This window comes from Habropoda laboriosa, unplaced genomic scaffold (assembly GCF_001263275.1).
Source record: "Habropoda laboriosa isolate 0110345459 unplaced genomic scaffold, ASM126327v1 scaffold462, whole genome shotgun sequence".
NCBI lineage: Eukaryota > Metazoa > Arthropoda > Insecta > Hymenoptera > Apidae > Habropoda > Habropoda laboriosa.
The window spans coordinates 125205-137679 of record NW_017100566.1 but is presented as its reverse complement, the minus strand read 5'-3'; the positions used below and the strand labels follow the sequence as shown (position 1 = coordinate 137679).

The following is a 12475-nucleotide window of genomic DNA, read 5'->3' as shown; positions in this document are numbered from 1 at the left end:
TCCCGGACTCGACGAACGAAAGTAGCAAACAGAATCGATAGAAGCTTACCCGGTACATGGAGAAATTTGGATCGGGATACATCGTCGCGTGCACCACACGCCAACTCCTGTCAGTGGCGCCATCGAACACCAGAAGACCTTGATAAAAAGGATTGATAATAATACTGTGATAAAAACAACGAAAAGACAATTGAATGTTCTCAATTACCGGGTCCTGCTGTGTCAGATATATAGAGGAACACGTCGTCGCAGGTTGTCGCAGAGGTGTCGTCGATAATTAGATTCGTCAGTAATGTGTTGGGCCTCAGAGCCTGGATTTAAAAAAGGAACTGGTTTATAATGGTTTTCTAATTAATTCTACCATAAATTGACCGGGCTGTAAAGCAGAGTAGACGATATTTCACTTCTACGTATCTTTCGAACGAATCTCAATTTCACGCCATCTGCCAATTCTTTTATTCATTTTTCTAGAAATACTGTATGCGTGTATTTTCAGGAAACGTTCATGCTTGCTTGGAGTAGATAACATTGTCGGTAACGTTGAAAGGAGAAACACCGTGAAGCGAGAGGAAAGAGAAGGAGAGAGAAGTGGGTTCCGTCCTGCGCTTCCTATAGTAGGAGCCGAATATATTGGTCGGTCAAGGTCATGTCTCCTCCGTCGATTTCTTACACAGGTAAACTTTATCCAGCGAAATTTGTGTACAGAGTGATAGAAGAAAGGGATCTGAGACTTTAAGAATTTCACTTAGGCATTTTCATCAGTGACGTATTATTTCTAGCTATAGTAGGCGTGCCTACTTTTAACTTTTAACATTATTACGTGACTTTTATTTCATATTTTTCATGACTCATTTGCATTGTAATAATAAATGTAAAAAAATTAAGAAGGTTTCGTTACGTTTGTATATTAACTATATTATATTTCGTGTGGCCCAGGCAAACCAAAAGATTGGATACCCACGATCTATAGCATGTGTTCAATATGCACAGTGCTCATAGTTGAAAATTTCCTGTAACTGAAGCTAATGATCTTTGAACCCAGATTCATCAAGACTTTCTATCTATTTTGTACTATATTTTGCAACTTTTTTATTGTCAATTACGCTGAACTGACCCGATTAAATCTGAAACAGGGACACTCTAAGAAAAACGGAAGCTAGAGACTCACATCACGCGGGAACTCGTACTGCCGCACCAGCTGATCGGTTTTCAGGTCGAACACCATTATTTTCGGCGTGCAGACAGGCGTGAAGTTATCGATCGACGTCATGATACCGCTGTCGACAACCCATAATCGATTACACCTGTCCAATTTCGTCCTATAGACGGAGATCAGCTTGGAACAGTTCAAATCTCCTCTTCCGGCACTGTGCCAGTCCCAGGACGGATACGCTTGAAGCTGCGGGCTACTCTCCAGTGGAATATTCCTCGGGAAGTAGTTCAAGGTCGACGGAACGCCAGCGCGCAATCTTGGAATGCTCACGAAGACCTTGTCCCAGGTAACTTCGATTCCAGTTGGCACCACGTTCTCCGGACGATACTGATTTAGGAACTCTTGGTCGAAGGGAAGAGCGAAGTCTAACAGTGGCCATTGAGCCACGGTCTCGAGGATCTGCGCGGTCGTCGAGACGCAGGAGAGTCCTGCTAGCAGGATTAGAGGCAGCATCCTGCGATCGAAAGGGTTCGAGTGTTTAGAAAATGGAGAGATTGCGATGGAATTTCGGTGTTGAAGAATGGAATTGTTGGAAGTACGGTTGACACTGTGGGAATTTCACTTGTGTTTAGAAAATGAGTGACTCTGATGGATCTTCGCTGATGGAATTTCAGTGTTGAAGAATGGAATTGTCTGAAGTACGGTTGACACTGTGGGAATTTCACTTGTGTTTGGAAAATGAGTGACTCTGATGAATCTTCGCTGATGGAATTTCGGTGATGAAGAATGGAATTGTCTGAAATATGGTTGACACTCTGGAAGTTTCTAGTGTGTTTAGAAAATGAAGAGACTCTGTTGGATCTTCGGCGTTGAAGAATGGAATTGTCTGAAATACAGTTAACACTTTACACTTTGGAAATTTCTCGTGTGTTTAAAAAATGAAGAGACTCTGGTGGAATTTCGGTGATGAGGAATGGAATTGCTTGAAATATGGTTCATACTTTCATTTTAAAAAATGAAGAGACTCTAATGGAATTTCGGCGTTGACGAATGGAATTGTCCGAAACATGGTTCACACTCTAGAAATTTCTCGTGTCACAGAAAAATTGCAAGATTTAATTTGAAGTTTAAAATGTCACATAAATATTCACAATGTTGAATTGCCAAGAATATAATTTTCCTTTGTATCTATTTGGTCGAAGCATCGAATCGAAGAATATTCTTATTCGTTCAACAAAAGTTTCACTTTTTCGTACTAAAAATTCTCGTGTATCGCTGATCCTACATACCGAGTGACGCTAAAATACGTAGCCAAACTTCGTTACCATACATGTTAAAATGGTTCAAATATACATGAAGCAGTACAAAATTATAATGAGCAAAAGAATCGAGGCTAATATAATTAAACCGTTATTTCGAATCGAGACCATTGTATCGTCGAACAGCATGCTTAACGGAATTCAAATAATAAAACTAAATAAAACCAGGATTTGTAAAATTAACCTAATAAAGCCTAGTTAAACTATGTCAATATTAGCACGTAATCAGTATTTCATTAAAGCAGCAGTAAAAGGATGTCTCTTAATATTAACGTAAATTAAATTAAATGTTTCACAAGCAACACTATGCTGAAAAATTTATTTCCATAAAAATTTCGTCTTCCTGTTATGAAAATGATATTAATTATAACTACAAAATTCAGAATTAATACCGGTAATTTAGTTTTAAATAGCGGTAATTACACTTTCAAGAATGTTTCCTAGAATTTTAAACAGCTCGTTTTCCAAGAAACGTGTGTAATTTTAATCATTTAGACCACAACACACCGTGGCGGGGTCTGTTTAAACCGCACCTTCCATGCAGTAATTAAAATTTGGAACAATACTTCTATAAAACTTACCGGTGAGAAAATTTAATCTATATCTTCGATGTCAACAAGTACGAGTGTTTAAGAAAGACAAATCTATATTTCCAGTTCGAGCGAATGCGACTTCGTGATGAAATATTGAAAACTGACTAAAGAGTGCATTTCTTCGAGACGCGCTTAATTTTTTACAAACAATTCCAAGGTGGATCTGAAGAGTTCGGTGAGATTTATGAAAAAATTAAGAGAGCTGAATAAAAAGAAGTTAAATAAAATCTGCTACTGCTGATGTAATTGAAGAAGAGCATTAGAATTTTTAATCTGTCCATTAATAATTGTTATGAAAATTCATAATCACATCTTTTGAGTATCTGAAACACATGATTTTCCAAAGCTTCGTGCCAGTGCAGACGCCGTTCATAAAATGAGATTTGTGGGAGATAATTATTTGTTGACAGATCTGAAACACGTTATAAAGACCCTGCTCTCGAAGAACTTTCGACACTGACACCGTGTCAAGATCTGATTCCACCTCTATCGAGGAATAATAGGTATACATATACAGGATGCCCCACGATAAATGCTATTTGATACCACTACTGAACGGTAGGTGATAGGACAAAAATGTAAACAGATTTTTAGTATCATTTTTCATGTAGAATGTCACTGTGAAAAAGAAAATTTTTACTTTCAATTTTTCAAGGTCACACTAAGATCATCTGGTGTTTTTCAAGTGGAATGCTATATTTTTGTTTTGGTATTATGAAAGTACAGAAAAAAAAAACAAGTTCAGCATGTCTTTGAAATGTCCTGTAAGGCGCTGTGCGACGCGCCTAGACAACGACCGCAGGACCCGAGCCGCAGGGGGCCCTAGACAAGGATGAGCGCAGGCTGCACCCCCTACCCCGCGGCCTGCAGGGTCCCAACGGCCGAAGAAGCGTATAAAAACGGGGGAAAAGGGCAGCGGCCCGCACAATATTGCACATAGTCATCGACGGGCGAACCTACGTTATTTTAACATCAGTTATTTTAAGCCCTGTAATTCGTTAGTCTTACACTCGTTCTTCAAATTTTGCAGAGGTAACTTTAGTTGCAGAACAGGTCCGTTTTTTTCTTTAGATAGAGAGATAGCGTGTACGATTTTAGTCTGAGAAAAAAAATTCTTCCTCTGAATGAACGATCTTGATCTTGAACTCATCAGACGCATATATTACAAGTGTTACGCAAACGTAAGATCTCGTCTCGTGCGAAGTCACGGTTTTAATAAGCATAATGTAACGCGTTGTCTCGCGAACCTGCGCTAGAACGACCATACTTTCCGTTTCACTTGAACCTTCTTCGTATTATATAGATAACTGTTGGATTATTAGGAGGAATGAGTGTGTGTGTGTAGTGGTAACAGCAAAAATGATCAGCATACCGAGACAAATTGATAGAAACATATACTAAAGAATAACATAGCAACGATCTGTTTAGTACGGATGACGCTGTTTTTTTTCTTTTTAGCGTCTTGTCGATCTCTCGTTAATTGCGTAGCGACGTGTCTTCTTCGCGTCTAAAAATAAAGTGTAGCATACTGCGTGAGGAAGGTAGTGCACCGAGCGGCCACCAGAGTAGCGCCCTCGTCACCTTGCCTTGCTGCACCCCAGCTGCCAATACCACCCTTGTGCGCCTGCGCGATTGACTCCCCCACTCCACCACTCTCGCTGACCCAAAGCACCCCCGCGAAGATAAAAAGGTGCCTGACCCATAACTTTTATGGACAAGACGGTTCGCTACTCCGAAGACACTCCCTTGAGTGGACATCTAAAGAACAGCGAACCCTGCCTGGCACCGACCTTGCTCCCTTGAGTGGACATATGCGGACCACGAGGCAACTCTTGCTCCATACGTTTTTTCGCTCCCTGAACACCGGGTCAAAGCGAGTCTAAGCTACTGGGACTTATTTGCGGCCAGTCCGAACCCCCCGTAACTAATTCAGTTACAAGAAGAATTTATAATTGAAATACCATCTTGTAATTTATTACCTTAAATTGCTTGAAATATGGTTCATACTTTCATTTTAAAAAATGAAGAGACTCTAATGGAATTTCGGCGTTGACGAATGGAATTGTCCGAAACATGGTTCACACTCTAGAAATTTCTCGTGTCACAGAAAAATTGCAAGATTTAATTTGAAGTTTAAAATGTCACATAAATATTCACAATGTTGAATTGCCAAGAATATAATTTTCCTTTGTATCTATTTGGTCGAAGCATCGAATCGAAGAATATTCTTATTCGTTCAACAAAAGTTTCACTTTTTCGTACTAAAAATTCTCGTGTATCGCTGATCCTACATACCGAGTGACGCTAAAATACGTAGCCAAACTTCGTTACCACATTCTCTTCCTAAGAATGAAAAAAGATCAGATAAACATAGCTAAATCTAGAAACTCTTCCTTTCTCAGATATGAACACTTTTTGTGTCACTTATTTCTGTGTCACCCAGTATACACGCTGCACGAAATACGTTAAAAACAAATTTTCAACAGATTATAAAGAGCAAATTAGTCAACGAAAGCTGTTGTAACAGAGGACAGATAAAAAAGACACTTCAATTCTGAATATTCCTTAAATTACACCTCACACGAGTACTTCATCCCGAGGGAAGAATATTTCAAACCAACTTTAACGAGTCTTTGCTCCAAGTACACACTATTAAACACTATTTAGCGTAATAAAATTGTTCGTAGTTCCATTGAAACGCTCGTAACACGTGAGTATGCTAACAATTCTACAGCAATGGCGGACATATACACACCTCCGCAACCATAAATCTCGAACACGTTTCTGCTCACAATCGATAATCTAACACGTTGCAAAACGACATTGTAAGAATGTTTCTTTCATGTTTCTTTCGTGAAACATTTCAGGTTTCGAACGATGTGAAAGTCGTGGAAATTGACGATTTTCGATCAAAAAAAGAAATACCGATTAGCTTTCGAATGTAGGCATAATCAACAACGATCGATCAGATTTTACGTTACACCACGAAAACACAGAAAGCTTACTAAAGACACTTTCCGCGTGTTTGGTGACAACCTGCGATCACAATGCACGCGACACAATGATGTTGATCGGACATTCGTTAACAAGCGTGTCTGATTTCACGATGATCATCGATCACGCGATTCTTTCGTTCGAATTTTTTTCCATTCAGAGCTGAAGAACAGAAATTTTTTAATTAGCCAAATGGCCAGCAGATCTAATCGATGGTTAACCGAGTGCCACGGATTATTGCAGAAATCTGAGCGAAAAGTGCCAAACGATCGCGCTTCTTTCATTTGACGTCGAAAAATTAGAAAAATTTGCTTTTCCACATTTTCACTGAATACGACTGTTTGGAAGTAACGCGAGACGAAGGCAAAATTGATTATGTGCAGGATTTTTGTTCAATTTTTTATAGAAAAATGGAGAGATTGTGAGATATAGAGTAAAATTTACTTTTCAATCACGCTTTTCGTCGCGAGTTCTCATCGCGCTTTAAGAGGCGCCGAAAACTGCACCAAAGTCAGAAAATTAGCTCACAGAAATGTATTCTCACTGCTAATAAAATAAAATTTAAAAAAAAACAAAGAAGAAAATTGCTCGCACTTCTCTCGAGAAATTCTTTCACTCTCGTGTAAGGCGCTGTGCGACGCGCCTAGACAACGACCGCAGGACCCGAGCCGCAGGGGGCCCTAGACAAGGATGAGCGCAGGCTGCACCCCCTACCCCGCGGCCTGCAGGGTCCCAACGGCCGAAGAAGCGTATAAAAACGGGGGAAAAGGGCAGCGGCCCGCACAATATTGCACATAGTCATCGACGGGCGAACCTACGTTATTTTAACATCAGTTATTTTAAGCCCTGTAATTCGTTAGTCTTACACTCGTTCTTCAAATTTTGCAGAGGTAACTTTAGTTGCAGAACAGGTCCGTTTTTTTCTTTAGATAGAGAGATAGCGTGTACGATTTTAGTCTGAGAAAAAAAATTCTTCCTCTGAATGAACGATCTTGATCTTGAACTCATCAGACGCATATATTACAAGTGTTACGCAAACGTAAGATCTCGTCTCGTGCGAAGTCACGGTTTTAATAAGCATAATGTAACGCGTTGTCTCGCGAACCTGCGCTAGAACGACCATACTTTCCGTTTCACTTGAACCTTCTTCGTATTATATAGATAACTGTTGGATTATTAGGAGGAATGAGTGTGTGTGTGTAGTGGTAACAGCAAAAATGATCAGCATACCGAGACAAATTGATAGAAACATATACTAAAGAATAACATAGCAACGATCTGTTTAGTACGGATGACGCTGTTTTTTTTCTTTTTAGCGTCTTGTCGATCTCTCGTTAATTGCGTAGCGACGTGTCTTCTTCGCGTCTAAAAATAAAGTGTAGCATACTGCGTGAGGAAGGTAGTGCACCGAGCGGCCACCAGAGTAGCGCCCTCGTCACCTTGCCTTGCTGCACCCCAGCTGCCAATACCACCCTTGTGCGCCTGCGCGATTGACTCCCCCACTCCACCACTCTCGCTGACCCAAAGCACCCCCGCGAAGATAAAAAGGTGCCTGACCCATAACTTTTATGGACAAGACGGTTCGCTACTCCGAAGACACTCCCTTGAGTGGACATCTAAAGAACAGCGAACCCTGCCTGGCACCGACCTTGCTCCCTTGAGTGGACATATGCGGACCACGAGGCAACTCTTGCTCCATACGTTTTTTCGCTCCCTGAACACCGGGTCAAAGCGAGTCTAAGCTACTGGGACTTATTTGCGGCCAGTCCGAACCCCCCGTAACTAATTCAGTTACAAGAAGAATTTATAATTGAAATACCATCTTGTAATTTATTACCTTAAATTCCAATAATAACCTATAAGAATATTTGAAAGTGCGAATGTTAACCCTTTAACCTATAACAACGTGTCAGACTCGTGGCAGAGATTCTGGCGAAGATGCGAGAAAAGTAGTTATATCAATAAGAAAAATTCATCGTAATCCTAATTTTCGTTTGAATTCCTAAGACTGAGAATTACAAAATATAATTAATCCGCGAAAAAAGATCAGATAAACATAGCTAAATCTAGAAACTCTTCCTTTCTCAGATATGAACACTTTTTGTGTCACTTATTTCTGTGTCACCCAGTATACACGCTGCACGAAATACGTTAAAAACAAATTTTCAACAGATTATAAAGAGCAAATTAGTCAACGAAAGCTGTTGTAACAGAGGACAGATAAAAAAGACACTTCAATTCTGAATATTCCTTAAATTACACCTCACACGAGTACTTCATCCCGAGGGAAGAATATTTCAAACCAACTTTAACGAGTCTTTGCTCCAAGTACACACTATTAAACACTATTTAGCGTAATAAAATTGTTCGTAGTTCCATTGAAACGCTCGTAACACGTGAGTATGCTAACAATTCTACAGCAATGGCGGACATATACACACCTCCGCAACCATAAATCTCGAACACGTTTCTGCTCACAATCGATAATCTAACACGTTGCAAAACGACATTGTAAGAATGTTTCTTTCATGAAGTTTTCTGCTCACAATCGATAATCTAACACGTTGCAAAACGACATTGTAAGAATGTTTCTTTCATGTTTCTTTCGTGAAACATTTCAGGTTTCGAACGATGTGAAAGTCGTGGAAATTGACGATTTTCGATCAAAAAAAGAAATACCGATTAGCTTTCGAATGTAGGCATAATCAACAACGATCGATCAGATTTTACGTTACACCACGAAAACACAGAAAGCTTACTAAAGACACTTTCCGCGTGTTTGGTGACAACCTGCGATCACAATGCACGCGACACAATGATGTTGATCGGACATTCGTTAACAAGCGTGTCTGATTTCACGATGATCATCGATCACGCGATTCTTTCGTTCGAATTTTTTTCCATTCAGAGCTGAAGAACAGAAATTTTTTAATTAGCCAAATGGCCAGCAGATCTAATCGATGGTTAACCGAGTGCCACGGATTATTGCAGAAATCTGAGCGAAAAGTGCCAAACGATCGCGCTTCTTTCATTTGACGTCGAAAAATTAGAAAAATTTGCTTTTCCACATTTTCACTGAATACGACTGTTTGGAAGTAACGCGAGACGAAGGCAAAATTGATTATGTGCAGGATTTTTGTTCAATTTTTTATAGAAAAGTGGAGAGATTGTGAGATATAGAGTAAAATTTACTTTTCAATCACGCTTTTCGTCGCGAGTTCTCATCGCGCTTTAAGAGGCGCCGAAAACTGCACCAAAGTCAGAAAATTAGCTCACAGAAATGTATTCTCACTGCTAATAAAATAAAATTTAAAAAAAAACAAAGAAGAAAATTGCTCGCACTTCTCTCGAGAAATTCTTTCACTCTCGTGTAAGGCGCTGTGCGACGCGCCTAGACAACGACCGCAGGACCCGAGCCGCAGGGGGCCCTAGACAAGGATGAGCGCAGGCTGCACCCCCTACCCCGCGGCCTGCAGGGTCCCAACGGCCGAAGAAGCGTATAAAAACGGGGGAAAAGGGCAGCGGCCCGCACAATATTGCACATAGTCATCGACGGGCGAACCTACGTTATTTTAACATCAGTTATTTTAAGCCCTGTAATTCGTTAGTCTTACACTCGTTCTTCAAATTTTGCAGAGGTAACTTTAGTTGCAGAACAGGTCCGTTTTTTTCTTTAGATAGAGAGATAGCGTGTACGATTTTAGTCTGAGAAAAAAAATTCTTCCTCTGAATGAACGATCTTGATCTTGAACTCATCAGACGCATATATTACAAGTGTTACGCAAACGTAAGATCTCGTCTCGTGCGAAGTCACGGTTTTAATAAGCATAATGTAACGCGTTGTCTCGCGAACCTGCGCTAGAACGACCATACTTTCCGTTTCACTTGAACCTTCTTCGTATTATATAGATAACTGTTGGATTATTAGGAGGAATGAGTGTGTGTGTGTAGTGGTAACAGCAAAAATGATCAGCATACCGAGACAAATTGATAGAAACATATACTAAAGAATAACATAGCAACGATCTGTTTAGTACGGATGACGCTGTTTTTTTTCTTTTTAGCGTCTTGTCGATCTCTCGTTAATTGCGTAGCGACGTGTCTTCTTCGCGTCTAAAAATAAAGTGTAGCATACTGCGTGAGGAAGGTAGTGCACCGAGCGGCCACCAGAGTAGCGCCCTCGTCACCTTGCCTTGCTGCACCCCAGCTGCCAATACCACCCTTGTGCGCCTGCGCGATTGACTCCCCCACTCCACCACTCTCGCTGACCCAAAGCACCCCCGCGAAGATAAAAAGGTGCCTGACCCATAACTTTTATGGACAAGACGGTTCGCTACTCCGAAGACACTCCCTTGAGTGGACATCTAAAGAACAGCGAACCCTGCCTGGCACCGACCTTGCTCCCTTGAGTGGACATATGCGGACCACGAGGCAACTCTTGCTCCATACGTTTTTTCGCTCCCTGAACACCGGGTCAAAGCGAGTCTAAGCTACTGGGACTTATTTGCGGCCAGTCCGAACCCCCCGTAACTAATTCAGTTACAAGAAGAATTTATAATTGAAATACCATCTTGTAATTTATTACCTTAAATTCCAATAATAACCTATAAGAATATTTGAAAGTGCGAATGTTAACCCTTTAACCTATAACAACGTGTCAGACTCGTGGCAGAGATTCTGGCGAAGATGCGAGAAAAGTAGTTATATCAATAAGAAAAATTCATCGTAATCCTAATTTTCGTTTGAATTCCTAAGACTGAGAATTACAAAATATAATTAATCCGCGACAGATTAACTTTTATTACCCGATACAGTACTAAAATAGAAAATGGCTGACGCTTAGATGCACAGTCAGAAAAGAAATCATAGGTTAAGGGGTTAAATACAGTAGAGCGTCAGTTATCCGAACCGTCGGTTCGAGGAGTAAACAAACTTGCGGTGTAGCGGTACCGATTGATAAGTAAAAAATAAGCTTTCTTGATAAATGTATATTGTTATTCAAAGCATTTTTTCGAAATATTTTCATCGATAAGTAATTTTACGCTTCGTTCCTATAGTTATAAACTGGGTAAGTACGTGCATATGTTTCATTAAGTGAACTGTTTGATTATCCGAACCACCTCAGTCCCAATTGGCTCGGATAACCGACGCTCTACTCTAGTTCGGTTTGACAGTGATACGTTGAACGAGTTGTTAAAATTGATAGAAGATTGTGACATAACTAAATTCAGGCGACTTCTTATTACCGCTAATTAGGAAAACGTGCACTTAATTTGAAATTATTACAGTAATAGGGGTATAAACGTTGTCGGTAATAATAATAAACGACGAAGCTTAGTTTATATAGTCAGATAAGAAATATTAAACGTAATGTAAATGTACGTTAACGAACTGTCTAAATTTACGGTAGGTGTGAAATTAGTTGCATTTGCAAATGAACTGTGTCGAAGGTAAAAGGTGGAATTTTTCGATGGAATTGCGATAGTTTCAACGGAGGAAGAAATAGGAAAATGAAACAATTTCTTGGACTAACGGAGCACAAACCGGTATTCCATATTCCACGCAATCGAAAGTAACCGATCATTGAATTTCAACAAAGTCACGGTCCCAATTTCCCGCTCTGACAAGTTTTTGCACTTGCCAAGTGCAACGGGTCTCTAAGGTGTCGTTGAACCTTGCGGTCGATCCTCGAATATTGCACAATTCGAACACTTTGCATTCCTCTGTCGTTGCGAGTCTTTTTTCTCTTCGCGGAATTGCGATCGATCTTTCCCAACTTGATTTTCATCGATATGCAAGATAATAGTTTTCTTTGTGGAATAAGACAGATTACTTGCAATTCTTTTTCTGTTTACAAAATTGCAATTTCGTGCTGTTGGAGGTGTGAAATTTTGCTAGCCTCATTTTCATCGATATGCGAGATGATATTTTTGTTGTGGGATAAAAACGAATGCAGTTGTGGATTACTTCCGTGTTGTAAAGTTTCAGCAAGGTTTGTGTTCTTATTCGAGAGATTTTATTTTATACAGTGTGACTAATTTTTTGTGAAATTGTATTTTATAATGTACAAAGAATGACTCGGTATGTATTCATAAAGAAATTCATAGTTTTCTTCAAATTCTCTGTGAAAAATGATCACTATTACAAGAGACCAACGAAATTTTCTGTAGCAATCTGTACTTCCTTATTCGTAACTTTTTATTTTACATAATATTGTTAATTTCTTGGGAAATTTTATTTCGTAATGCTCGAAAGGTCACTCTTTTCAATTCAAATTCTTTATCTAGAATCTCAGTATTTCGTAATACTCAAAAAATCACTATAAAAATTCACAATTCTCCTCAAACCCTCTATCAGAAATCTCAATATTTTATAATACTCAACAAATTTGCAATTTTCTTCGAATTTGCTATCGA

The 12475-nt window shown here is 39.7% G+C and overlaps 1 protein-coding gene across 1 annotated transcript in view; it reads right to left on the bottom strand.

The window, feature by feature from the left end:
• Positions 1-12475, bottom strand: part of LOC108576629 (protein yellow-like) — a 31497-nt gene that overhangs the window by 4540 nt on the left and 14482 nt on the right. Inside the window, exons 4-6 of the mRNA XM_017939652.1 lie at positions 1169-1667; positions 209-311; positions 50-138 (exon numbers count right to left, since the gene is read on the bottom strand). Coding sequence (XP_017795141.1) covers positions 50-138; positions 209-311; positions 1169-1667 — 691 coding nt within the window. The remainder of the gene's footprint in view (positions 1-49; positions 139-208; positions 312-1168; positions 1668-12475) is intronic.